The sequence below is a fragment of the Suncus etruscus genome, chromosome 1 (genome assembly GCF_024139225.1).
Source record: "Suncus etruscus isolate mSunEtr1 chromosome 1, mSunEtr1.pri.cur, whole genome shotgun sequence".
NCBI lineage: Eukaryota > Metazoa > Chordata > Mammalia > Eulipotyphla > Soricidae > Suncus > Suncus etruscus.
The window spans coordinates 187432562-187460190 of NC_064848.1; the positions used below are offsets into that span (position 1 = coordinate 187432562).

Here is a 27629-nt window from a genome sequence, read left to right on the forward strand (position 1 = left end):
CCGGGCGGCCCGACCCGTCACTGCCTGACGTAATGCCGCACGTCCGCAAACGTGCCGCAGAGGGCGCAGACCACGCCCTGACCACGCCCATAAACATAACCACGCCCCAAAGGGGCGGACCGGCGGGCCGTGAAGCATGCTGGGACTCGCGCTGGGCCAGTTTCCCGGCAGCCCCTGCGGCGGGCGCGGTGCGTCTGGCAGGAACTGGACGGCGACGGCCGTTCTCCGTAAGATGGCGGACCGGCGGCGGCAGCGAGCTTCGCAGGACACGGAGGACGAAGAATCGGGCGCTTCGGGCTCGGATAGCGGCGGCTCTCCGGCGCGGGGCGGCGGCAGCGGCAGCGGGAGCGCGGGCGGCGGCGGCGGCGGTAGCGGCAGCGGCTCTCTGCCTTCGCAGCGCGGAGGAGGCCGGGCCGGGGCCCTTCATCTGCGGCGGGTGGAGAGCGGGGGCGCCAAGAGCGCCGAGGAGTCGGAGTGTGTGAGTCCGCAGGATGCAGCCTCGTGGCACCCGGGATCCCCGGGACTGAGTTGGGAAGGAATCTGGGATGCAATCGGAGTATGCAGATCTCTTTGACAGGCCCTCGGGTGCTGTTCAATTAGGGGGATTCGTCTCCCCATTCAACCATTTTGTGCTCAGCCTCAAGGCTCTGGGGTTCACCCCCTACCCCACCTAGTTTTTAACCCCCCATCATGTCTCCTTTCCTGCAGGAGAGTGAAGATGGCATCGAAGGCGACGGTGAGTAGTGTACCACCCAAACCCCCTCCTAACATGGGGTTCCTGGACCCCATGGGGTCACTCATTTCTAGTATTGGACACAGTGAAAGGATTTTTTTTAGGGAGTCCCCGGGTGTGGTTTTTAGTTGTCCAGGGGCAAAAGGTTTCGATTCTGGGGCCGGAGAGATAGCATGGAGGTAAAGCGTTTGCCTTGCATACAGAATCCTGGCATCCCATATGTTTCCCCCAGCCTGCTGGGGGCGATTTTTGAGCATAGAGCCAGGAGTAACCCCTGAGCGCGGCCGGGTGTGACTCAAAAACCGAAAAAAAAAAAAAAAAAAAGGCTTCGATTTAAGTCGTTGCAAGTTGTAGGAACTGATGGGATGAAAAAAAATCCAATGAGAGGCTTCGCGTGACCCATCGAAGTTGGCCCTAGCGAAGTAAGAGTGATGGTTTTTGGTCGCATTCTTTCGTGTCAGTGAATATTTATATACTCACGTATTTCTGTTTTCTTTTCAGCTGTCCTCTCGGATTATGAAAGTGCAGAAGACTCGGAAGTGAGTGTAATATAAGGTCCTTCTTTCTGTTGTGTAGGCTGGGAACTGCCTCTCAAAAACAAATACGGGCCTGTGATTCAGAAGTACCTTCACCCGTTGTGAGAGATGGTTTAACAAAGATAGTGTTTGTCCTTCCCTTGTGGGAGGCTCAGGTTTCCCTCAGATCACCACATAGTCCTTCCGCAGTTGGGACCAGTCCCTAGACATTACTGGGTGTGTCCCTTACCTCTTCTCCAATTCTTTTTTTTTTTTTTTCTCCAATTCTGCAAAAGAATTGTGCATGGGGCCGGAGAGATAGCATGGAGGTAAGGCGTTTGCCTTTCATGCAGAAGAATGGTTTGAATCCCAGTATCCCATATGGTCCCCTGAGCCTGCCAGAAGCGATTTCTGAGCCTAGAGCCAGGAGTTATGCCTGAATGCTGCCGGGTGTGACTCAAACACCAAAAAAAGAAAAAGAAAGAATTGTGCACTTTGTTTCTGAAAAAGCTGTTAGGGAAAAAAAAAAAGTCTTATGCAGTCACAATGAGAGAAACTTGGGTAAGTCTCATCAGGTCACCTGTATTAAGGTAGTAGTTGAATTTCACCTTTTGTGCTGAAATTAGGTTGAATAAGATGTGAGCAACCTGGGGCCGGAGAGATAGCATGAAGGTAAGGCGTTTGCCTTTCATGCAGCAGGTCATCAGTTCGAATCAGGCTTCCCATATGGTCCCCCGTGCCTGCCAGGAGCAATTTCTGAGCATGGAGCCAGGAGTTTCCCATGAACACTGCTGGGTGTGACCCAAAAACCACACACACACACACACACACTCACACACACACACACAGAGCCAGGAGTTTCCCATGAGCACTGCTGGGTGTGACCCAAAAACCACACACATACACACATACACACACACACACACACACACAGCCAGGAGTTTCCCATGAGCACTGCTGGGTGTGACCCAAAAACCACACACACACACACACAGAGCCAGGAGTTTCCCATGAGCACTGCTGGGTGTGACCCAAAAACCACACACACACACAGCCAGGAGTTTCCCATGAGCACTGCTGGGTGTGACCCAAAAAACCACACACACACATACACACACACACAACACACACACACACACACACACACACACACACACACACAAGATGTGAGCAACCTAAAGCCCTTCTCTAGGTATTAGTTTATTTCTGTTAGGGGGCCACAACTGTGCTCTGCATTTAGAGATCACTTCTAGTGATGAAGCTCAAGGGATTGATCATATCAGATGCCAGTCATCAAATATGGATGGGCCATGGGCAAAGCAATGCTTTGAAATGCTTTACTGGATGTATTATCTCTCCACCCATAATGGTTATGTGCTGCCTTGGAAGTGAAGCCCAGTTGTTTGTTTTTTTTAAGCAGACTTAAAATTTCCCCAGGGCTGTTTTCTTTGGATATTAGGGGATTGGTTAGAGAACCATGTGGTGCCAGGAATTGAACCCAGGACTGCAATATACAAAGCATTCACCTCAGCCGTAGGCGTTGTCTCCTTAGCCTGGTGGTCACCTGGTGTTTCTAAAGACTTGGAAAGACATAATGCTGATTAAGATGTATAAGATGTTTTTTGTTTTTTTTTTTTTTTTTTTTGGTTTTTGGTTTTTGGGCCACACCCGGTGACGCTCAGGGGTTACTCCTGGCTATGCGCTCAGAAGTCGCTCCTGGCTTGGGGGACCATATGGGACGCCGGGGGATCGAACCGCGGTCCGTCTCCTAGGCTAGCGCAGGTAAGGCTTACCTTACCTCCAGCGCCACCGCCCGGCCCCATAAGATGTTTTTCTAGGGTCTGAGTGATAGCACAGCAGTAGGGCATTTGCCTTGCATGCAGCCAACCTGGGATGAACCCAGGTTCTATTCCAGGCATCCCATATGGTCTCCCGAGCCTGCCTGGAGCAATTTCTGAGTGCAGAGCCAGAAGTAACCCCTGAGCACTGCTGGGTGTGGCCCCAAGACAAAAAGTGTTTTTCTGGTTTGTAGAAGGTCTTTCTTCGTATTTAAGAAAGCTTTTCTATGCCACCTTTAGCAAACTTTTTTTTTCTGATAAACTAGAGATTTTCAATAGATTCCTGTGTTCAGCATTTTGATTATTGGGTTATGTATAGGATAAGTTGGGTGTAAATTGAGTCATGCTATACATTTCTTTTTTTTTCATACTATAAATTTCATATAATTATCACTACATTTTGGATTTCCATTGAGCTAAGGAGATAGGGCTGGAGAGGTAAGGCCTCTAAGGGACTTTTTTAGTTCTTTGCTTTTGGATCACACTACTGATGCTCAGGGGTTACTCCTGATTCTGTACTCAGTAAACACACCTGGCATGTTAGTGGGGAGCCTTATGGAATGCCAGACATCAAACTTGGATCAGGTACATGTAAGGCAAGTGCCTTAGTTGCTTTATGTGCTGACTATCTTAAAGGCACTTGCCCTACTTGCAACTAACCTAGATTCTGTCCCTGGCACTGCATATGGTCCTGAGCACCACCTAAAGTGATCCCTGATGACTGCCAGAGTAAGCCTTGATCGCAGCTGAAGACAGCTCAAAACCAGATAATAAAATTAGAACAGCACTAGCAAAATATCTACTTAGAGGGCCAGAGCAATAGCACAGCAGGTAGGGCATTTACCCCTTCCCCGCCCGCCCGCCCCCCAAGAGCAGTGGTGCAGCGGTAGAGCGCTTGCTTTGCAGGCAGCTAACCTAGGAGAGACCACGGTTTGATCCTCCTGTGGCCTATATAGTCCCCCAAGCCAGGAGCAATTTCTTTTTTTTTTTCTTTTTTTTTGGTTTTTGGTTTTTGGATCACACCCGGCGGTGCTCAGGGGTTACTCCTGGCTGTCTGCTCAGAAATAGCTCCTGGCAGGCACGGGGGACCATATGGGACACCGGGATTCGAACCAACCACCTTTGGTTCTGAATCAGCTGCTTGCAAGGCAAACGCCACTGTGCTCTCTCTCCGGGCCCAGGAGCAATTTCTGAGTGCATAGCCAAGAGTAACCCTTGAGCATCATAGGGTGTGTGACCCAACAAAAAAAAGTCTACCTACCTTAAGATTAGTGAAGAAGTCAGAGAAACATTCTGGCAGTTATAGGTCTTGTTCATTGCTCCTTGTGGTGGGCTATATAGGATGCATACGAATACATTTTAGACATTCAGGAAAGAATAGGTTGGAATCAGCCTGGCAAACCTTGTGTTAAGCTGAGTGAACAGTAGGCACAAAAGACCGAAAAGGAGAGAAGATTGACTATTCAAACACTTGAAGACAGTTGGGTGTGGCTTTGAAGCATTTGTGTATCAAAAACTGAAAGGGAAGGGGCCAGAGATATAGCATGGGGCAAGGCATTTGCCTTGCATGCAGAAGGATGGTGGTTCAAATTCCGGCATCACATATGGTCCCCCAAGCCTGCCAGGAGCGATTTCTGAGCCTGGAGCCAGGAGGAACCCCTGAGTGCTGCCGGGTGTGACCCAAAAACCAAACAAACAAACAAACAAAAAACAGAAAGGGAAAATTACTGATTGTGAAGGGACTAGTTTGTTTCATTTCCCTCTCCCTTCTGTTGTTTTCTACTACAACTGGGGTCAAACATTGTAACTAGGGGTCTTGCACATACTTAGTTGCATGCTTGATTATGCAGGAGATCACAAACTTGGTTGTGACAAGGGAACCCCAAAGAGCCAGACATCACACTTGTGGGGCAGGAGACTCCACAGCTGAATTATCTCAAGATCCCTTGTTTATCCTCTTTGTTAAGTGATTCATCCTAGCAGGCAATAAAAGACTTACCATATGGGAACTTACTGTCCAAGGAGGAAACAGAGAATAGACAGATGAGTAGTTACTACAGTAATTTAAAATTTGGAACATTTGGCAAATGTCATGATCTTGGAAGGAGTAGGTGCCTTGAGAGGGTAAAGCAGGGAAAATAAGTTCATGTAGGATGTTGAGTGATCATTGGCAACGGCATTTTAAAATAGGGAACTGGAGATGAGTAGTGGTTAGTCGGGCAGTCTTGGAGAGTGGGGGGTGTCTACTCTTGGCTCAGTTCTTGAGAATCACTTCATTTTGTCCTCTCTTTGCTTGGCAGAGCATTCAGTGCTTAGGGCACCATGCAGGGCCAGGGAATGAATCTGGGTCTCCTGAATGTAAAGCACAACATGCTTTTCTCATTTATTACTTTCTTTGGTTTTAGCCAGGCATTTTCTTCTTTTTTTGTTTCTGGGCCATACATGGCTGTGCTCAGGGGTTACTCCTCGCTCTGCGCTCAAAAATCACTCCTGGCAGGCTCGGGGGGAATATATGGCATGCTGGAAATCAAACCCAGAACAGACACGTGCAAGGCAAACACCCTACCTGCTGTGCTATTATTGCTCAGACCCTTTATGTCACTTTTCTGCTCTCAAAACTAATTCCTGGGGCCAGAGCAATAGCACAGCAATAAGGTGTACGCCTTGCAAGAGTCTGATCTGGGACAGACCCTGGTTCTATTTCCTGGCATCCCATATGGGTCCGAGCATGCCAGGAGCGATTTCTTTTTTTTTTTTTTTTTTTTTGCCAGGAGCGATTTCTGAGCACAGAGCCAGGAGTAACTCCTAAGTGAAGCTAGGTGTGGATCAAAAACCAAAACAAACAAAACTAATTCCTGTCCCCACCTCCCTATCCTTCCCACATCACAGCTGTGACTGGAATCTGAACTTATTTGATCACTCCTGGTTACAGTGTATTAAAGATCACCTTATGCAGGGCCTCACTGTGCTGTGCTACTGGATCACATTGCATTCTTACCTCAAAGTGCTTTCAAGTTAAAAGGTGTTTTTAGGGCCCGGCGAGGTGGCGCTCTATAGAGGTAAGGTGTCTGCCTTGCAAGCACTAGTCAAGGAAGGACCATGGTTCGATTCCCCGGAGTCCCATTTGGTCCCCCCAAGCCAGGGGCAATTTCTGAGTGCTTAGCCAGGAGTAACCCCTGAGCATCAAACGGGTATGGCCGGAAAAACCAAAAAAAAAAAAAAAAATTTAAAAAAAAGATAAAAGATGTTTTTTAAAAAAAGGGATAACACAGCAGTAAGGAGTTTGCCTTGCATGCGGTTGACCCAGGACGGACCCTGGTTTGATCCCTGGCATCTAAAATGGTCCCGAGACTGCCAGGAGTGATTTCTTTTTTTTTTTTTTTTTTTTTTTTTGGGGCCACACCCAGCGATGCTCAGGGATTACTCCTGGCTGTCTGCTCAGAAATAGCTCCTGGCAGGCACGGGGGACCATATAGGACACAGGGATTCGAACCAACCACCTTTGGTCCTGGATCGGCTGCTTGCAAGGCAAACGCCGCTGTGCTATCTCTCCGGGCCCCAGGAGTGATTTCTGAGTGCAGAACCAGGAGTAACTTCTGAGCACCATTGGATGTGCCCCCCCCCCCCCCCCCAAAAAAAAGGAGCTGGAAAGATAGTCCATTTGGCTGACCCTGATTCAATCCCACATGGTCCCTGAACACTACCAAGACTGATTCTTCAGTGCAGAGTTAGGAGTGACCTCCTGACAAGCTCGGGGGACCATATGGGATGCCGGGGCTCGAACCTGGGTCCATCCAGGGTCAACTGTGTGCAAGGCAAATGCCCTACCATTGCGCTATTGCTTTGATCCCTCCAGTTCCTAATTCTTACTTTTTTTGTTTTTCTCTTTGAGCTGTATCTGGCACCTTAGGAAATTGTGATGCTGGAAATTGAACCTAGGCCTCCCAAGTGCAGTGTATGTTCTTCAGGAACTGAAGTGATAGTACAAAGAATAGAACTTTTGCCTTGTATTTGACCACCTGAGTTCGATTTTTGGCATCTCATATATCTCATATCCCCTGAAAACTGCCAGAAACAATTCCGAAGTGCAGAGGCAGGAGAAGAAACCACTGAACATAACCGTGTGTGGTCCAAAAATGAAAAAATCATGCCTTTTGCGCACTATATTCTGACCATTTTTTTTTTTTTTTGGTTTTTGGGCCACACCCGTTTGACGCTCAGGGGTTACTTCTGGTTATCCGCTCAGACCCCTGGCTTGGGGGGACCATATGGGATTGAACGATACCGAGATAATCGAACCGCAGTCCTGATCCTTGGCTAGTGCTGGCATGGCAGACACCTCACCTCGAGCGCCACCTTCCCGGCCCCTTAATTTTCTTTTATCTTTTTTCTTTTGGTTTTTGGGTCACACCCATTGGTGCTCAGGGGCTATTCCTGACTCTGCTCAGTAATCCCTCCTGGCAGACTGGGGGATCATATGGGATGCCGGGATTCCTGGATCAACTATGTGTAAGGCAAATGCCCTACCGCTGTGCTATCTCTCTGGCTCCATGACCCTTTTCTTGATTTTTTTTTATGACTCATAAAATGGAAATACTTTTTTTTTTTGGTTTTTGGGACACACCCAGCAATGCTCAGGGGTTACTCCTGGCTCTGTGCTCAGAAATTGCTCCTGGGGGGCCGGCGAGGTGGCGCTAGAGGTAAGGTGTCTGCCTTGCAAGCGCTAGCCAAGGAAAGATCGTGACCGCGGTTCGATCCCCCGGCTTCCCATATGGTCCCCCCAAGCCAGGGGCAATTTCTGAGCGCTTAGCCAGGAGTAACCCCTGAGCATCAAACGGGTGTGGCCCAAAAAAAAAAAATTGCTCCTGGCAGGGTTGGGGGACCATATTGGATGCCAGGAATTGAATCAGAGTTCGTCCTGGGTTGGCCACATGCAAGGCAAACGCCTTAGTGCTGTGCTATCGCTTGGGTCCCAGAAATTATAATTTTGATTTGGTACATAGATGTTTTTCTGGAAAATTTCTTTGTGAAAATGTTTTTTTTTTTTGGTTTTTGGGCCACACTGGGTAACACTCAGGTTACTCCTGGCTATGCGCTCAGAACTCGCTCCTGGCTTGGGGGACCTTATGGGACGCAGGGGATAGAACCGAGGTCCGTCCTAGGCTAGCGCTGGCAAGGCAGACACCTTACCTCTAGCGCCACCACGCCGGCCCCTGTGAAAATGTTTTTGTTTTTTTGTTCTTTGCTTTTTTTTTTTGGTGACAAGGATCCAATAAACACAGGACTCATGTCTGCAAAGGATGCCCTTTACCATTAAATATTCTTTTTTTTTTTTTTTTTTGGTTTTTGGGCCACACCCGGTAACGCTCAGGGGTTACTCCTGGCTATGTGCTCAGAAGTTGCTCCTGGCTTGGGGGACCATATGGGACACCGGGGATCGAACCGCGGTCCATCCAAGGCTAAATATTCTGATTGTTTTTTCCAATTCAGAATAACTTGGGTTTTTTTTTTGTTGTTGTTGTTTTTTGGGTCATACCCGCCAACACTCAGGGATAACTCCTGGCTCTACGTTCAGAAATTGCTCCTGGCAGGCTTGGGGGACCATATGGGATGCTGGGTTCGAACCACCATCCTTCTGCATGCAAGGCAAACACCCTACCTCCATGCTATCTCTCCAGCCCCCAGAATAACTGTTATTTTGCACACCCCATTGTGCTCAGGGGTTTATTCCTGAAGGGCTTGGAGGAGGACCATAAAGAATACCAAGGATTGAACCCGAGTTAGCTATGTGCGAAGCAAACACCTACCCACTGTATATCTCTAACCCATATCATCACATATTTTCTTTAAGAGATCATAGTTTAGGGGCTGGAGTGGTGGCTTGGAGCGGTAAGGCGTCTGCCTTGTCCTAGGGTGAACCACGGTTCCATCCCCCAGTGTCGCATATGGTCCCCCAAGCCAGGAATGATTTCTGAGCACATAACCAGGAGTAACCCCTGAGCGTCACCAGGTGTGGACCCCCTCTCCCCATTAGAAAAGATCATAGTCTAAGGGCCGGAGAGATAGCACAGCGGCAGGGCATTTGCCTTGCACGCAGTCAATTCAGGATGGATGGTGGTTAGAATTCCAACATCCCATATGGACACGGGTTCGATCCCCGGCATCCCAGATCCTCTGAGCTAGGAGTAATCCCAGATGTGGCCAACACAAAAAAAAACTGCAGGTGAAATCTTGATTTTCCTAATGTGTATATGATCAAGCAATCTTTCTCAAATCTGTATTTCATAGCAGCAGTACCTTTCTGGGAATTTAGAACATACAGAGACCAGAATCCCCAGAGGCTGAGCAGAGTTGAGTGTGGGAAAAGAATTTTTTTGTTAAGGCTGGAGCAATAGCACAGTGTCGACCCGGGTTCTATCCCCAGCATCCCATATGGTCCCCTGGGCTTGCTAGGAACTACTACTGAGCGCAGAACGAGGAATATCTTCTGCGTGCCACCAGGTGTTGCCCAAACCATCCATCAAAAATTTTTGTCTTGTTTTGGGGCCATACCTAGGGTGCTCAGAGCTCTTGGCAGTGCTCAGGTCAGCATATGGGGTGAAGCCAAGTTGGCTGTGTGCCAGGCAAGTGCTCTACCAGCTGTGTTATCACATTAGCCTACAAATAATTTATTAGTTTGTTTCTTGTTGAGGTAGATTCTGCTCTGCTGAAGAAAGAACATTAGAGCTGCTTGCTTTATCAAATGTCTTGATCTGTTAAAATTCCTGTGGGTAAAAAACAAAAAATGGGTGGGGGCCCCCAGAGAAATAGCATGAAGGTAAAGCATTTGCCTTGCATGTAGAAGGACAGTGGATCGAAATCCCGGCATCCCATATGGTCCCCTGTGCAACCGAAAACCAAAAAAAAAAAAAAAAAAAAAAAAAGATTCCTGTGGGTAGCCAAGGGCTAGAGTTCTGAGTTTAGAACACATCTGACCAAGTAGAAGAAACTCCTGAATACAGAGCCAAGAATAATTCATGACTAATACCGGGTGTGACCCCCTAAAAAAAAAAAAAAAAAAACGAGAAAATGGCATGAACACTTTTTTAAAACCTTGATATGAGCTCTGAAGAAATATTCCTTTTACCAAGTAAGATTCTTTTGTGCCAAGAATTTGCCACACCTCTGTTAGCTTTCATTTTCTGATAGCTCAAGATTCTCCATTGTATGGTTCCATTCAATCTTTTTGTTTTGTGCCATACCCGGCAGTGGTCAGGGGCTACTAGCTAGTTGATGTTCTGGAGTCACAGCCAGTGCTGTGCTCAGGAGACCATACTAGGGATCAGTCCCGGGCACCAGGTTGTCTACCCTTTGATAGAACTCACTTCATCTCTCTGGACCCTAAATTCACTCCAGTTACTTCACCAACTGGAATATCCAGCTGGTTGGAGTTTTTGTTTTTGAGGTTTTGGGGGCCTCCTTTCTGACAGTGCTTCAAAGCTATTCCTGACTGCTCAGTAGTAACCCTCAGTGATAGTACCAGGGAATCAAACCAGAATTGCAGCCACATATAAGAAACCTCTTAGCTCCTCCTATACTACTTTGGTCACAGGAGTAACCATTTTTGGGGGATTTTTGGGGCAAGGGGGTGGGCCACACTAGCTATATGTTTAGAGTTCACACCGGGCACAGGAATCATTTCTGATGATAGCCTGGAGAATCATATGGGATACTAGAGATTGATCTTGAGTTGACCATATGCAAGGCAATTGCATTATACTTTCTCCAGCTGCAACCAGACTCATTTTGGTTTTGAGGCATACCTGGTAGTTTTCAGGGCTTACTCCTGGCAGTGCGCAGGGCATTGTATAAAGTGTAGGGCTGGAATCTGAGTAACTCTCCTTGCAAGGCAATTTTTTTTTTTTTTTTGGTTGTTGGCCACACCCGGCGATGCTCAGGGGTTTGGCTGTCTGCTCAGAAATAGCTCCTGGTAGGCACGGGGGACCATATGGGACACCGGGATTTGAACCAACCACCTTTGATCCTGGATCGGCTGCTTGCAAGGCAAATGCCGCTGTGCTATCTCACCGGGCCCAAGGCAATTCTCTTAATCCTCGTATTATTTCTTCAGTTCCAATCTTTTTGTTTTTGTTTTTTGGGGGGTTACATCCAGTGGTGCTGAGGTTACTTCTAGCTTTGCACTTGGAAATTGCTCCTGGCAGGCTTGGGGGATCATATAAGATGCCAGGAATTGAACCCTGGTCAGTCCCAGGTTGACCACCTACAAGGCAAACGCCCTACTGCTGTGCTATCTCTCCGGCCCCAGTAGTACCAATCTTATGTGGCTCTGCACTTGGAAGTTATTCCTGGCGGAGAACATATGTTATGCCGGGGATTGAACCTGGGTTAGCCCCATGGATAATCCAGTGCCCTATCCTCTGTACTATCTCTCTGGCCTTAATGCAGGGGTCTCAAACTCAATTTACCTGGGGGCCGCAGGAGGCAAAGTTGGGGTGACCCTTGAGTGCAAAGTCAGTAATAAGCTTTGAACATTGGGGGCTGTGACCCAAACTAAAACAAAACAAAAAAAGATTCCTCTAGGGCAGGGCCACAAAATGTTGTATGGAGGGCCGCAAACGGCCTGCGGGCCGCGAGTTTGAGACCCCTGCTAATGCCTTTACTTTCTGGTCCCCCATATCTTTTGTTTTTATGGGCCACACCTAGCAGCTTTCAGGCATTACTCCTTATTCTGAGCACAGAAATTACTCCTGGCCGGATCTAGGGACTTTACGGGATTCCCCGGGATCAAACTTGGGTCAGCATATCAAGGCAAATGCCCTTGCTTTGGGCCCTCCAGGTCAAATTTTTATAATTATGTATCTACAGATACTGGCTAACAGTCTCATGCTGCAGTTTTCATATAGATTTTTAAAATGTAAGCCACTCTTCCTAGAGGATAATAATGCCTTGGGATTACAGAATTTACTATAAGGATCTTAAAGATTAGGTAAACTCATTATTTATAGACTAGATACATACTATTTAGAACAAAGTTTGTTTTTGTTTTTGTTTGTTTGTTTGTTTTGGTCCACACCCAGCGATGCTCAGGGTTTACTCCTGGCTATCTGCTCAGAAATAGCTCCAGGCAGGCACGGGGGACCATATGGGACATCAGGATTCAAACCAACCACCTTTGGTCCTGGATCGGCTGCTTGCAAGGCAGATGCTGTGCTATCTCTCCGGGCCCTAGAACACAGTTTAGAATGAATTAGTTAATGTATGTAGCAAATATGTAGCAACTAGTTTTCTCAGTGCATGCTGAACGACTGTCTCATGGAGACCATGAACACAATTATCTTTTGGTGTCAATACCCAGTGCTGCTCAAGGACTAAACCTAGCTCTGTACTTAGAGGACTATATGTTGTTCTGGATATCGATCCTAGGTCAGCTGCATGCAAGGCAAGTTTCTTAATCCCCTTTTAGTTCACCATGAAAATTTGTTTTTGAAAAAGGACTGAAGAGAGAGCTCATAGTGCTAGTGCATATGTTTTTTGTGCCAATACCTAGATTCAGTCCCCACACATTGTCCCCAAAGAGAACCTTGGGAAATGCACTGAAATAACCCTCTTGAGTTCCATAGGCTGACCCAAAACCCAAAAAATTTTTTAAAAAGCTGCAGTCAAAGAAAGTACTGGGGGTAAGGCTCTTTTTTGTTTTTGTTTTTTGGGCCATACCTGCTGACACTTGGGTTACTCCTGGCTATGTGCTCAGAAATCATTCCTGGTTTGGGGGACCAAATGGGATACCAGGGGATCGAACTGCGGTCTGTCCTAGGCTAGCGCAGGCAAGGCCTTACCGCTTCTGCCATTGCTCCGGCCTCTAGGTAAGGCTCTTGTGTGCAGCTGCAGCAGTGGTGACCCTGAGCACCGCCAGGGCTCTCCTGAGCACAGAGCCTTGAGTAGCTCTTAAGTGCTGCTGGGCGTGAACTAGTTGCCTCATCCTCCAAATAAAAGGGAAAACCAGGGGCTGGCGTGGTGGTGTAAGCAAGCGGTAAGGCATCTGCCTTGTCCCTGCTAGCCTAGGGAGGACCACGGTTCAATCCCTCGGCGTCCCATATGGTCCCCCAAGCCAGGAGTGATTTCTGAGCGCATAGCCAGGAGTAACCCCTGAGTGTCAACAGGTGTGGCACAAAAACAAAAAAAATAAAAAATTATCAAAAGGGAGAATCAAACTGAAATAGGAGGTAGGGTTGCTGGCCTAATAGGTAGTTGACCTGGGTTATCTTGCACCAAATAAAGTGAGCAGTACAGCAGAACTGATGTCTTAAAGAATGGGAATCACTACACAGCTATTTTGAGATGTCAAGTTCACAACTTGAATGTGTTAGATACTCTACATTTAAGATAAAGTTCTTGAAAATGGGAGACATTAATAAATAGTGATTAAGCTATGAATTGGAGCAATAGTATAGCGATCAAGTAGGGCACTTTTATGCCTGACCCGGGTTTGAACTTTGGCATCCTGTATGTTTTCCTTAACATCTCCAGGTGTAATTACTAAATGCAGAGCCAGAAGTAACCCCTGACCACTGCTGGGTATTTTTCAAAAACTTAAAAAGGGGCCATAGCAATAACGAAGTTCTAGGGCATTTGACTTACAAGCAGCCAACCCGGGAGTGGACCAGAGTTCAGTTCCCAACATCCCATATGGTCCCCCAATCCTGCCAAGAGCGATTTCTGAGCTCTGAGCCGGAGTCAACACCCTTGAGTGCTGCAGGGTGTGACCCAGAAACAAAACAACTGAATAAACTCTTGCTAGGCATTAGAGAGTCCCAGTGTCTCTATCAATGGTCCTCAAACTACGGCCCACGGGCCACATATTGTATTTATTCCCATATTGTTCCTTCACTTCTAAATAAGATATATGCAGTGTGCATAGAAATTTGTTCATAATTTTTGTTTTTACTATAATCTGGCCATCCAACAGTCTGAAGGACAGTGAACTGACCCCCTGGTTAAAAAGTTTGAGGACCCCTGCGCCTAGATAATGCTAATAGGTGATCACTGCTAAAAGTTGTGCTTTTTCTTTTTTTCGAAAACATGAATATTTTAAACATACATGTATGGTTTTATTTTTTTTTTATTTTTTTTTGGTTTTTGGGTCACACCCGGCTGTGCTCAGGGGTTACTCCTGGCTGTCTGCTCAGAAATAGCTCCTGGCAGGCACGGGGGACCATATGGGACACCGGGATTCGAACCAACCACCTTTGGTCCTGGATCGGCTGCTTGCAAGGCAAACGCCGCTGTGCTATCTCTCCGGGCCCATGTATATTTTATTTTTTAATTTTTTGGGGGCCACACCTGGTAGTACTTGGGGGCCTGGAGGTACTGGGGATCAAAACTGGGTTGGCCATCTGCACTGAACTATTTATCTAGTCCTACCTTTTATAGGGATTTCTTGGGAGTTGAAGAGATTGGGTGTGGGGACATCATCTCAGAGGGCTGAGCACTATCGGTGTCACTAAAAATAAATAAAATTCCTATATTGTGTGGCTGAAGAGATAGTACAGAACTTAAGATTATTTGAAAATGTTTTCCTAACAATTAAGAAATAAAGGGCCCGGAGAGATAGCACAGCGACCTTTGCCTTGCAAGGAGCCGATCCAGGACCAAAGGTGGTTGGTTCGAATCCCGGTGTCCCATATGGTCCCCCGTGCCTGCCAGGAGCTATTTCTGAGCAGACAGCCAGGAGTAACCCCTGAGCACCGCCGGGTGTGGCCCAAAAACCAAAAAAAATAAAAAAATAAAAATAAATAAAAATTTTCCATGGGGCTGGGCGATGGCGCTAGAGGTAAGGTGCCTGCCTTGCCTGTGCTAGCCTTGGACAGTCTGTGGTCCGATCCCCAGTGGTCCCCCATATGGTCCCCCAAGCCAGGAGCGACTTCTGAGTGCATAGCCAGGAGTAACCCCTGAGCATCACTGGGTGTGGCCCAAAAACCAAAAAATAAAAAATAAATAAAAATTTTCCCTTAAGATGTTGTTCCCGATGGGGCCGGGAAGGTGGTGCTAGAGGTAAGGTGTCTGCCTTGCAAGCGCTAGCGTAGGACAGACCGACCACGGTTCGATCCCCTGGTGTCCCATATGGTCCCCCCAAGCCAGGGGCGATTTCTGAGCGCATAGCCAGGAGTAACCCCTGAGCGTCAAACGGATGTGGCCCAAAAACCAAAAAAAAAAAAAAGAAGATGTTGTTCCCGGGCCGGAGAGATAGCATGGAAGTGAAGTATTTGCCTTGGATGCAGAAGGTCGGTGGTTCGAATCCCGGCATCCCATATGGTCTCCCGAGCCTGCCAGGAGCGATTTCTGAGCATAGAGCCAGGAGTAACCCCTGAGCGTGGCCGGGTGTGACCCAAAAACAAAACAAAACAAAAGATGTTCCCATAACTGATGGGGAACCTTTCTTTTTCTCCCCCAGGGTGAAGAAGTGGGGGAGTATAGTGAAGAGGAAAACTCCAAAGTGGAACTGAAGTCAGAAGCCAATGATGCTGCTAATTCTTCAGCAAAGGAGGAAAAGGGAGAAGAAAAGTCTGACACCAAAGGCACTGTGACTGGAGAGCGGCAGAGTGGTGATGGACAGGTCAGTGCCCACAGAGGTCCTCCATGGAAGGGAACAGGGATAGGTACTTTCTAGTGACCTTGGAAGAGTAAGGAGCCCATCCTGTCCTCTAGGAGAGCACAGAGCCTGTGGAGAATAAAGTGGGGAAAAAGGGCCCCAAGCATCTGGATGATGATGAAGATCGCAAGAACCCAGCCTACATCCCCCGGAAAGGACTCTTCTTTGAGCATGATCTTCGAGGGCAAACTCAGGAGGAAGAAGTCAGGTAAGAGCCTCTGATGCTGGGTAGTATGGCTATCACACTTGCTGGGTGGCAGGTCTCTTGTAGTGCTCCCCCTGTATTATCCCACTCACTACTCAGAGCATTGGAAGGTGGTAAGTATGATGACCCCTCTGAGACAAATGATGTAGTTGGTGATTGTTGGTGGAGGAGCTGGGATCCAAATCTGGGCTTCCATGCCTGCCATCTCCGAGCCTCAGCTTCTGGACTGTGAAACGTGTGCTTAAGTAGTCTTCCAGGAGAGAAACTGAGATGCTCAGGAGTTTTCTCTTTGTTACTTTTGCATTTGACCTTACCTTGGGCTCAGGGTGCTATGATACAGTCTTTCTTTTGGGAAGTTTTAGAGGTCTATCTGGAAAGATGAGGAAATGACCTGATGTTTTATTTATTCTCTTGCCTGCCATGAACATTGTGTTTGGGGTGAGGGGAAGAGAGAGGAGGAGCCAGAGGTAGGAACCAGGGCCTCACAAGTACATGCAACGCATGCACTAATATCTACCGCTGAGTTCCCTCTCTAGCCAGTAAACTTGGTAGACTTGGTAGACTGTGCCAACTGAAGATACTTTTCCTTGGTTTTATCTAGACCCAAGGGACGTCAGCGAAAGCTGTGGAAGGATGAAGGTCGATGGGAACATGACAAGTTTCGGGAAGATGAACAAGCTCCAAAGTCTCGACAGGAGCTCATTGCTCTTTATGGCTATGACATTCGCTCAGCCCATAATCCTGATGACATCAAACCTCGAAGAATTCGGAAACCCAGGTTAAGAAAAGTTTTGGGCCTAGACTTATTTCTGTATTATGTTTACTTATGCCAAGAGTTGAATTCAGGACCTCCTGCATATAAGACTTGTTCTTATCTAGCCACTGAACTATATATTCAACCCCAAAACTTCGTTGTTGTTGTTTTTTTTTTTGGTTTTTGAGTCACACCCAGCGGTGCTCAGGGGTTACTCCTGGCTGTCTGCTCAGAAATAGCTCCTGGCAGGCACGGGGGACCATATGGGACATCGGGATTCGAACCAACAACCTTTGGTCCTGGATCAGCTGCTTGCAAGGCAAACGCCGCTGTGCTGTCTCTCCAGGCCCCCCAAAACTTCATTTTAGGGCCACATTCAGTGGTGCTCAGGACTTATTTCCACTCAAGAGATCACTCAGTGGGGCTTGGGAGACCATATAGGGTACCTGCTATTGAACCCATGTTGGCTGCATGCAAGATAAGGGTTCTATTTATCTCCTGTACTGTCTCTCCAGTTTTAGATGGTTTTTCTTTCCAGGCAGCACGCAGTAGTGCTCAGGGCTTATTCCTAGCTCTGTGTACAAGTATCACTCCTGGTGGGACTCAGGGAATCACATGAGGTGCCAGTGATTGAACCTGGCTAGCTATATGAAAGGCAGGCACCCTACCTGCTATACTATCTAGCTCTGTAGACTTGGTTTTTAGCTTTATTTTTAGCCAGGGTAGTGGTGTCACAAACTGCAGTGCTCAGGGACTACTCCCGATTTAATGCTCAAGGCTCATCTCAGTGGTGTTCAAAAGTCCTATTATTTTAGCCCTAGTTTTTCTTTTGAATGGCATGAGTTGGCCCGTGTCACCTGGTGGTACTCCGGTGGTACTCAGGTTATTCCTGATTCTGCACTCAGGAATTACTTCTGGCAGTGTATGGGGACCATACAGGATGTCTGGAATTGAGTTCATTTGGCCTTGTTGTAAGGCAAACATCCTACCCACTTTCCAGGCCCACCTTTTTTTTGGGGGGTAGGGGCTGGTCGCACCCAGTGGCACTTGGGTTACTCCTGACTCTACACTCAGAAGTCACAACTGGCAGGCTTAGGGGATCATATAGAATGCCGGGATTCGAAACGGGTTCAGTCTTGTGTTGGCTGTGGCAAGATAGCATGGAGGTAGGGCATTTGCCTTGCATGCAGAAGGACAGTGGTTCGAATCCCGGCATCCCATATGGTCCCCTCCCCCCAAGACTGCCAGAGCCATTTCTGAAATAGAGCCAGGAGTAACTGAGCACTGTCGATGTGACCCAAAAATCCAAAAAGGGGAGGTGGCGGGGAGATGGCATTGAGGTAGGGTGTTTGCCTTGCATGCAGAGGGATGGTAGTTCGAATCCGAGCGTCCCATGTGGTTCCCCCAAGCCTCCCAGGAGCGATTTCTGAGCGTAGAGCCGGGAGTGGCCCCTGAGCGCTGCCGGGTGTGACCCAAAAACCAAAAACCAAAAAAAAAAAAAGGCCACTCAAATTGAGCAGTGGGGGGGGGGTGTACCAGAATTTAAATAGGTAGAATTTAATTTAAAATTATTTAAAATTTAAATAGGTAGAATAAGTTATTCTGAAAATGGAAAAAAAAATGTTTTTCTAAAATACAGTAGGGGGGGCCGGGCAGTGGCGCTAGAGGTAAGGTGCCTGCCTTGTCTGCGCTAGCCTAGGATGGACCACGGTTCGATCCCCCAGTGTCCCATATGGTCCCCCAAGCCAGGAGCGACTTCTGAGCGCATAGCCAGGAGTAACCCCTGAGCATCACCGGGTGTGAACCAAACACACTCTCTCTCTCTCTCTCTCTCTCTCTCTCTCTCTCTTTCTCTCTCTCTCACTCTCTCACTCTCTCACTCTCTCACTCTCTCACTCTCACTCTCACTCTCACTCTCTCTCACTCTCACTCTCACTCTCACTCTCTCTCACACTCTCACACTCTCACACTTCGAATCCCGGCATCCCATATGATCCCCCATGCCTGCCAGGAGCTATTTCTGAGCAGATAGCCAGGAGTAAATGCTGAGCCAGGAGTAAACGCTTAGTGCGGACGGGTGTGGCCCAAAAACAAACAAAAAAAAAAACACACCAGGCAGTGCACAGGGGCTCCTCCTGATTCAGTGCTTAGGGATGCTCAAGGGACCATGTAGCACAAAGAATTAAACATGGGCCTTCTGTGTGCAGATCTCCAGCCTTGATGCTTTTGTTTTTGTCTTCAGGCCACACTTAGCACTGTTCAGGAATCATTCCAGGTGTGGCTTGGGAAACATGGAGTGCCAGAGATTGATGTATACCTCTAGTGGTCTGTTTTGTTGTTTTGGTATTTTGGGAGGGATCACACCTTAGGGGTTACTCTTGGCTCTGTGCTCAGAAATTTCTCCTGGTAAGCTTGGGGGACTATAAGGGATTCCAAGGACTGAACCCAGGTCAGCCAAGTGCAAGGCAAATGCCCAACCCACAGTGGTCCTACCACACTTTGGTTCCTATTTTGATATTTTAGTCTTTTTTTTTTTTTTTTTTTTTTTTTTGTCCTTTTTTAACCACACCCGGCTATGCTCAGGGGCTATTCCTAGTTTTGCTCAGGACGCCTTTCTGGCATGCACGGGGGCATGTGGGATGCCGGTGACCGAACTCAGGTCGAGGACGTGCAAGGCAAGTGCCCTACCTGCTGTTCTATCACTTCGGCCCCCTATTTTGATATTTTAAGGGTTTTGTTTCCCCATTCTATTGTTTCAGATTTGGAAGTCCTCCACAAAGAGATCCTAACTGGATTGGTGAGCGACCAAACAAATCTCATCGTCACCTGGGTCCTGGAGGTACCCTGCCACCAAGAACATTCATTAACAGGAATGCAGCGGGTACTGGCCGCATGTCTACTCCCAGGAATTACTCTCGAGCTGGGGCTTTCAAGGAAGGTCGTGCCAGTTTCAGGCCTTTGGAGACTGGTGGGCATCATGGTGGCCGGTCTGGTGAGACTGTCAAACATGACACTAATTATCGATCACGGCGCTTGGAGCAGACTCCTGTGAGGGATCCGTCTCCAGAAGCAGATGCTCAAGTGCTTGGCAGCCCCGAGAAAGAGGAGTCGGCCTCAGAGATTCCTGCTCCTCCTCCTGACATTGTGCCACCAGCCCCAGATAGACCCATCGAGAAGAAATCTTATTCTCGGGCAAGAAGAACCAGAGTTAAAGCTGGAGAGGCGGTCAAGGTTGCAGAGGAGATGCCTCCTCCACCCGAGGGGCTAATCCCAGCACCTTCTGTCTCTGAAACAACTCCCCCACCACCTACGAAGACGGGCACCTGGGAGACTCCAGTGGATTCTACTGCAGGTGGACTTGAGCAGGACATGGCACAACTAAACTTAACAGAGCAGAATTGGAATCCGGGACAGCCTTCATTCTTGCAACCACGTGAGCTTCGGGGTAGGTGCCTGACGCTTTACTCTTTGCTTTATTGGGTTTTAGAGTATAGACTCCATGTAGGGAAGTTATGTGACTGACAAATAACTGTTTCTTTAACTGCAGGAAACAGATGGACTCAAATGTTTATTCAAAGACCTCTAAGCGGTAGTAACTGTTACCCAAGACTACCCTTTGCCTATTATTAATTGCTCAGACTTTTTGTTTTGTTTTGTTCTTGGGCCACACTCGGCAATGCTCAGGGTTACTCCTGGCTGTAACCACACAAGCAGGCTCGGGACTCTCTGGGATGCTAAGGATCGAACCTTGGTTGGCTGCATCCAAGGCAAATGCCTTACCTCCATGCTATCTCTCCGGCCCAATAATTGCTCAGTCTTGATTCTGTATATACATCTTCAAATCTTTTTTGATAAGAAAGCCTTTCCTAGTATTTGGAGTTCGTAAAAGGCTATTGGCTCTCTGTTCAGTAGTGTTGTGATCCCTTGCCTTGCTTAGAGAATTATAAAGTGTGAGGATCTTACTGGTATGGACAGCAGTGCAAGACAAAACACATTCATCCTTTTACTCTGTATCTCTGGTCCTAAATATGATTTTTGTTTTGTTTTGGGGCCACACCCGGCAGTGCTCGGGTTTCTCCTGGTTCTGTGCTCAGAAATCAATCCTGGCAGGATCGGGGGACTATATGGGATGCCGAGGATCGAACCCAGGTCGGCCTTGTGCAAGTTAAAAACTCTACCTGCTGTGCTATTGCTCCAGTCCCCTAGATGCTATATTTGTTTTTATTTGGGGCCACACTCGGTGATGCTCAGGGGTTACTACTGGCTATGCACTCAGAAATCACTCCTGACTTGGGGGACTATATGGGACATCAGGGGATCGAACCATGGTCCATCCTGGGTCAGCTGTGTGCAAGGCAACACAGCACCATCACTCTGGCACCTAGATAGGATTTTTTTTAAACATTAAAAACTTAGTATATCCTAAACTACTAGTATATTTTATAGGCCCTAAACTGCCATTGGAAGAGAGTCTGCTTTTCCCCCATCTTTTTTTTTTTTTTTTTGCCTACACCTGGTGATGCTCAAGTTACTATTGGCTCTACACTCAAGAAAAAGAATTACTCCTTGTGATGTTCAGGGGATCACATAAAATACTGGGAATCAAACATGGATTGGCCACTTGCAGGGCAAATGTCCTACTACCTACTGTTATATGGCTCAAGCTCCCTTTATTTATTTATTTATTTATTTATTTATTTATTTATTTATTTATTTATTTAGGTGTTTGGGTCACAACCAGCAGTGCTCAGGGGTTACTCCTGACTCTGCATTTAGAATTCTATCCTGAGCTGTCTGTCCTCTGTTGGCCGAGTGCAAGGCAAATGCCTCACCACTGTGTTATTGCTCTGCCCCCACCTTTATTTATTTATTTATTTTTTGGTTTTTGGGCCACACCCGGCGGTGCTCAGGGGTTACTCCTGGCTGTCTGCTCAGAAGTAACTCTTGGCAGGCACGGGGTACCATATGGGACACCGGGATTCGAACCAACCACCTTTGGTCCTGGATTGGCTGCTTGCAAGGCAAACGCCGCTGTGCTATCTCTCCGGGCCCACCTTTATTTATTTTTAACTTTAATTTTTTTTTTTTTTTGGTTTTTGGTTTTTGGGCCACACCCAGTAACGCTCAGGGGTTACTCCTGGCTATGTGCTCAGAAGTTGCTCCTGGCTTGGGGGACCATATGGGACACCGGGGGATCGAACCGAGGTCCGTTCAAGGCTGGCGCGCAGGCAAGGCAGGCACCTTACCTTTAGCGCCACCGCCCGGCCCCAACTTTAATTTTTTTTAATTTTTTGCAAAGCACTTTGTTTTATGTGTAAGACCATGGATTTGAGTATCCCAGGCACTTCCAGGAGTGCAGGAGTATCCTCTGAATAACATAGTTGTGGGCCCAAAATTAAAAAAAATTTTTTTTTCTCCCAAATTTCCACCCAGATCTTACTGATCAAAGATAATCGGTTGATTTACAATATCCCTTCTCTCTCATTGTTTAGACTTTGAGCTGAGATTATTTAAGTATATTTGATCATGTTATATATCTTGGCTATAATCTCTCCAGTAGAGAGTCTATTTAATCAATCTTCTCACTGAAAAAATAATAATGTTAGAGCTGGAGAGAGACAGCAGTAGGGCGTTTGCTTTGCAAGCAGCCAATCCAGGATGGACGGTGTTTCGAATCTTGGCATCCCAGATGGTCCCCGTGTGCCTGCCAGGAGCGCAGAGCGTGGCCGGGTATGACCCCCTCCCAAATTAATGTTATTACCTTTTTTTTTTTTTTTTTTTTTTGGGGGGGGGGGGCCACAACCGGTGGTGCTCAGGGGTTACTCCTGGCTGTCTGCTCAGAAATTGCTCCTGGCAGGCACGGGGAACATATGGGATGCCGGGATTCGAACCAACCACCTTTGGTCCTGGATCGGCTGCTTGCAAGGCAAACGCTGCTGTGCTATCTCTCCAGGCCCTAATGTTATTACCTTTTAGGCTGGAGAAACTGTACGAGCATTAAGGCACTTGTCTTCCCTTTGGGCTGACCAGGGTCCCTGGTACTACAAGATTGTCTTTTTTCTTTTCTTTTCTTTTTTTTTTTTTTTTTTTTTTTTTTTTTTATCGCTTTCCCCACCCTTGCCTACATATGGTCTTCTGAGCTCAGGAGTACGATCTGATCTGAGCACGATCAGGTGTAAAAGAAAGTTTAAGGGGGCCGGAAAGATGGCATAGTGGTAGGGCGTTTGCCTTGCAAGCAGCTGATTTGAACAGACGGGGATTCGAATCCCGGCACCCCATATGGTCCCCCAAGCCTGCCAGGAGCAACTTCTGAGCACAGAGCCAGGAGTAACCCCAGAGAGCCGCCGGGTGTGACCCCAAAACCAAAAAAAAAAAAAAAAAAAAACGAAAATTTAAAAAGAAAGGCTTCCATTGATATGTTATAGTAGGCAGCAATGAAAATGAGAACAATTTTTTTTAAATGCTGGTATTGACAGGAAGCTTAAATAATTCATATGAAATTTAATTTTATTCAAATCTAGGAGGCAGTTACCATGTTAGTTCTAAAACTTGTCTTTATTTCCTTGGTGCTGTCCTTGCATGTCTCCTATCATCAGTCTGCTCTGCAGCAGTGACTTTCTTGTGTTGTAGGCATGCCCAGCCACATACATGTGGGAGCAGGACCTCCACCACAGTTCAACCGGATGGAAGAAATGGTATACATGGGAAGGGAGTTTAAGGAGGGAGTTCAATGTTACTTTTTCACACATTATTACCCATGTTTCTTTTAATTTGGGTTTCCACAATGTGGAGTAAAAGATAATAGCTTCAAATCATAATCTAATATTTTTTCACTTTTTCTTTTTTTTTCTTTCAGGGTGTCCAGGGTGGGCGAGCCAAACGCTACTCATCCCAGCGCCAGAGACCTGTTCCAGAGCCCCCTGCCCCTCCTGTGCATATCAGCATCATGGAGGGACATTACTATGATCCATGTGAGTTTTTCCTTCCTGAGGGTTCCTTTCTGGGCGGGGTTCAGTGAGCTAAGTGACAATGAACCTCTTGCTTCCTGATTTGCCTTGTGGTTCTCAAATAGACGTCTGATTGCAAACGTCTTTTTTTTTGGGGGGGGGCACCCCCTGCGGTGCTCAGGGGTTACTCTTGGCTTTCTGCTCAGAAATTGCTCCTGGCAGGCACGGTGACCATATGGGATGCCTGCACTTGAACCAACATTGGTCCTGGGTCCGACGCTTGCAAGGCAAATTCCTTATTGCTGTGCTATCTCTCCAGCCCCGGGTTGCAAACATCTTTTAAAAGGTTTGGGGAGTAAGACTTATCTCTGTGGTATGAGGAGTGAGGGTTTATGAGAGTTCCAATGTGATATCTTACAGTGCAGTTCCAGGGACCAATCTATACCCATGGCGACAGCCCTGCCCCACTGCCTCCTCAGGGCATGATTGTGCAGCCTGAAATGCACCTTCCCCACCCAGGTAAGTATTGCACCTCTTGCTTATAAGCTTCTAGTACTTGAAGCTGTATGTCAGGACCTTCATAAACCTCTTTCTTTTGTTGTTATTTGTGGGGGCATACCTGGCAGTACTCAAGGTTACTCCTGGTTCTGCGCTCAGAAAAGTGATTTCTGAGGGGGGGCCGGAGAGATAGCATGGAGGTAAGGTGTTTGCCTTTCATGCAGGTCATCGGTTCGAATCCCGGCATCCCATATGGTCCCCGTGCCTGCCAGGAGCAATTTCTGAGCCTGGAGCCAGGAATAACCCCTGAGCACTGCCGGGTGTGACCCAAAAACCACAAAAAAAAAATAAATAAATAAATTAAAAATTAAAAAAAAAAATCACTAGGGGAATACATGAGATTGAGCACAGGTTGACCATATGCAAGACAAACGCCCTACCCACTGTGGTAGCACTCCAGCTCCCCCACCCATTTTCTTTTTAAGCTTTATGCTGTCTGCCTGTGAGGCCTGGCTGCTTGGAGCATCCAGAGGACTTCACTTTTGTCTACTTGTGCTTAGCAGTTCGTCCATCTCATGGAGATGATATTATCTTCTACTTCATTCAGATTTTATTTTATTTTATTTTATTTTATTTTATTTTATTTTATTTAGGTTTACATCCCCACCAGACACCGGCACCTCTGGCCAGTCCAGGCCTCTACCCCCCACCGGTGTCCATGTCTCCAGGACAGCCACCACCTCAACAGTTGCTTGCTCCTACTTACTTTTCTGCTCCGGGTGTCATGAACTTTGGTAATCCCAGTTACCCTTATGCTCCAGGGGGACTGCCTCCCCCACCACCGCCTCATCTATATCCTAATACACAGGTGAGTTGACTAACGAGAAAATTCTTTTAAGTTCTCAATTTCAAATCATACAGAAATGCACTATGAGAGTCCTGCTCAAAGTTTTGGAAAGCATTTCAGTAGAGCTGATGTGCTTTTGGTGCTAGGACGCCTCATGGTGGTCAGGAGCTAGAAATGCAGCTTATGTAATGTCCATTAATTGCTGCTTATTCTCTTCAGTATTTTTAGTGATCATTTATTTTTATATTTCTTTTTCTGGGACCCATGTGCCAGGGATTGAACCCAAGATTCACACATGCGAAGCACACACTTCCAGCCCTTTGAAATCTCTCGTTCTGCCCTAATAATATTTCTGTGGTTTGGTGCATCTTAACTGACCACGTCACTATTTATTATACTGCATAAGACTGTATTCTACTTACCAGCCCTACCCATCCTGTGCTGCTTAACTCCCCACAGGTTGACACCATCTGATATCTGGAGTGTCACTACTGAGCTCAGCCTCTTCCACTTGTCAGCTGATGGTAGGAATTAGAGAAAGCAGGGGAATATGTTGAAGTAGGAACCAGAATATAAATAGGGCAAATTAAGGCAGAAATTGTTACTTTCTTTAAAGGGGGGGCATCTTAGAGATTTAAAAAATAAAATGTTCTTTAGTACTCTTGCTTTTGTGACTGTTTTCATTTCATTGTATTTTAGACTGATTAATATATTTTTCTCCTAACTTATTGGGTGTGATAGGCCCCATCACAGGTGTATGGAGGAGTGACCTACTATAACCCTGCCCAGCAACAAGTGCAGCCAAAGCCCTCCCCACCCCGCAGGACTCCCCAGCCAGTCACCATCAAGCCCCCACCCCCTGAGGTAGGAGCTGGCCTTCCATGCTGGGGACCCCCACTAACTGCTGCAGGCTTTCCTTTCCTGCATGTGTAGAGAAGAACTTTTTAAAAGGAAAAAAAGGTCTAATAACTAATTCCAACTCGATTATTCCAGGTTGTAAGCAGGGGTTCCAGTTAATACGAGTTTCTGAATATTTTTGATGTGACATCATATGAAAAGTAAGTGTGCAACTTACTGAGACCCGTAACGTTTTTAAACACATACTTAATTGCTTAACAAACAAAATCACTTAATTATTACTTTCTGGTGTAATCATGGTGTACCTAGTGGTGGAGGCTTTAAAGGTTCTCAGAACTTGCCAGGTTCTTTATTTCATGAATGCATTGAGTAGGGTTGGAGTAGAAAGCATTGTCTTTTGTTGTTGTTTAGCTTTTGGGGCCACACCTAGTAGTGTTTAGGGTTTACTTTTGGCTCTGCATCCATCGATCATTCCAAGAGGACTTGGGGAAACAGTGTGGGGATCGAACCCAGGTCAGCGGTGTGCAAGGCAAATGCCTTACTCGCCGTGCTATTTCTCAGGCCCCTAGAGAATCCATGGTTAACTTGGCAGAATTTCATTTGGGAAACTGCAAGGAACAAAAATACAAAAGGGTATATTCTTTATTAAGGAAGTGGAAGTATAAATTGGAGGTATTAAGCGAAACCTATTATAAATGTCATGGAGAAGAACGACCACAGGTGTTTTGTTGCTTTGCTTTTTAGGGACATTATTTAAAACACATAATTTAGAAATGTGATTTTGAAAATAGCTTGTATGTTCCCAGAAGATCCACTAACACTGGTGGTTTTTCCTTTTCCCTCACCTTTGTCAGCACAGCAAAGGGGAGAGCCCAGGAGAGAAGAGAAATACAAGTGGCTACCCACTACCTGGAGACCTCAGAGATCCAGGGTGACTCCTGCCAGCAGAGAGCTGACTGAGGAGGTGCCCTGCCTTTCTCTGAGGACAGGCTCTGTTGGAGAAAGGCAGCCCCAGTGGACCTGCTCCCTTCTCCCCCTTTGACTTTAGTTGGCTGTGGTCTGAGGAGCAAGAGACCCAGACAGCCTAAGCTTCGAAGTCCACGCCGGAAGCCCAGGTCTTTGTTGGTTTCTGCTTTTACCTGGGAATCTCCAGTCAGCTCCCAGGGATACTGTCTCTTTGTTTTGTTTCCTAATGTGTTCATTTTAAAAGCCTGGGCTTGCTATTCTTATATATTGATATCCTTATTTCTTTCTATTCCTCTTTGATTTTAAATGGACAAGTTCATCCTTCTGGTCTGCTAGCTTCTCCGAGCTCCCTTTGGCTCTTCTACATCCCAGTTATTGACAGTGTACCAGTGTTCCCCCACCAGTTCTACCAAGAGCTGACCTTTTCTTTGTGGTTTGCCTCTACTGTTGTATTCTTGAATTATCATACTGCCTCTTCCTCCCTGGAAACAGCTAATCTGTACAGAATGAGTGTCAGACCCATCTCTAAATTGTGTGGAGAAACGCTCTTAAGTGGATGGTTGGAGGTTCTTTTTTTGGGGGGAGAGGGTCACGCCTGGCCGCGCTCAGGGGTACTCTTGGCTCTGTGCTCAGAAATTGCCCCTGGCAGGCACAGGGGACTATATGGGATGCCGGGTTTCGAACCACCGTCCATCCTGGGTTGGCCGAGTGCAAGGTAACTGCCCTACCGCTTTGCTATCGCTCTGGCCCCTCTTCTTGACTTCCATGTTTTAGGAACCTGAGTCTCCATCCATCTCTGCACCCTGGCAGGCTTCCATC

At 47.0% G+C, this 27629-nt stretch overlaps 1 protein-coding gene across 2 annotated transcripts; it reads left to right on the forward strand.

Annotated features, from left to right (window-relative positions):
• The first annotated feature begins 213 nt into the window (after positions 1-213).
• Positions 214-27400, forward strand: CASC3 (CASC3 exon junction complex subunit). 2 transcript variants are annotated; one of them, XM_049779130.1, is made up of 14 exons: positions 214-478; positions 709-736; positions 1235-1272; positions 15538-15699; positions 15792-15943; positions 16542-16718; positions 19454-20139; positions 23325-23389; positions 23551-23665; positions 24062-24160; positions 24793-25007; positions 25728-25850; positions 25980-26044; positions 26699-27400. In XM_049779130.1, the coding sequence occupies exons 1-13, from the start codon at positions 233-235 to the stop codon at positions 26001-26003; spliced, it is 2130 nt and encodes a 709-aa protein (XP_049635087.1). In that variant the 5' UTR covers positions 214-232; the 3' UTR covers positions 26004-26044; positions 26699-27400. The 2 variants fall into 2 exon arrangements, with proteins under 2 accessions (XP_049635087.1, XP_049635096.1); XM_049779139.1 differs by having other exon boundaries at positions 26704-27400.
• The last annotated feature ends 229 nt before the right edge of the window (positions 27401-27629 follow it).

What these genes read in the sequence shown, in the direction of transcription:
- CASC3 (XM_049779130.1), top strand. Translation starts at nt 233, where the DNA reads ATGGCGGACCGGCGGCGGCAGCGAGCTTCGCAGGACACGGAGGACGAA. An exon ending in AAAGTGCAGAAGACTCGGAA is followed by an intron (nt 1,273 to 15,537) that starts GTGAGTGTAATA and finishes TTTCTCCCCCAG; the next exon opens with GGTGAAGAAGTGGGGGAGTA. An exon ending in ACTCAGGAGGAAGAAGTCAG is followed by an intron (nt 15,944 to 16,541) that starts GTAAGAGCCTCT and finishes GGTTTTATCTAG; the next exon opens with ACCCAAGGGACGTCAGCGAA.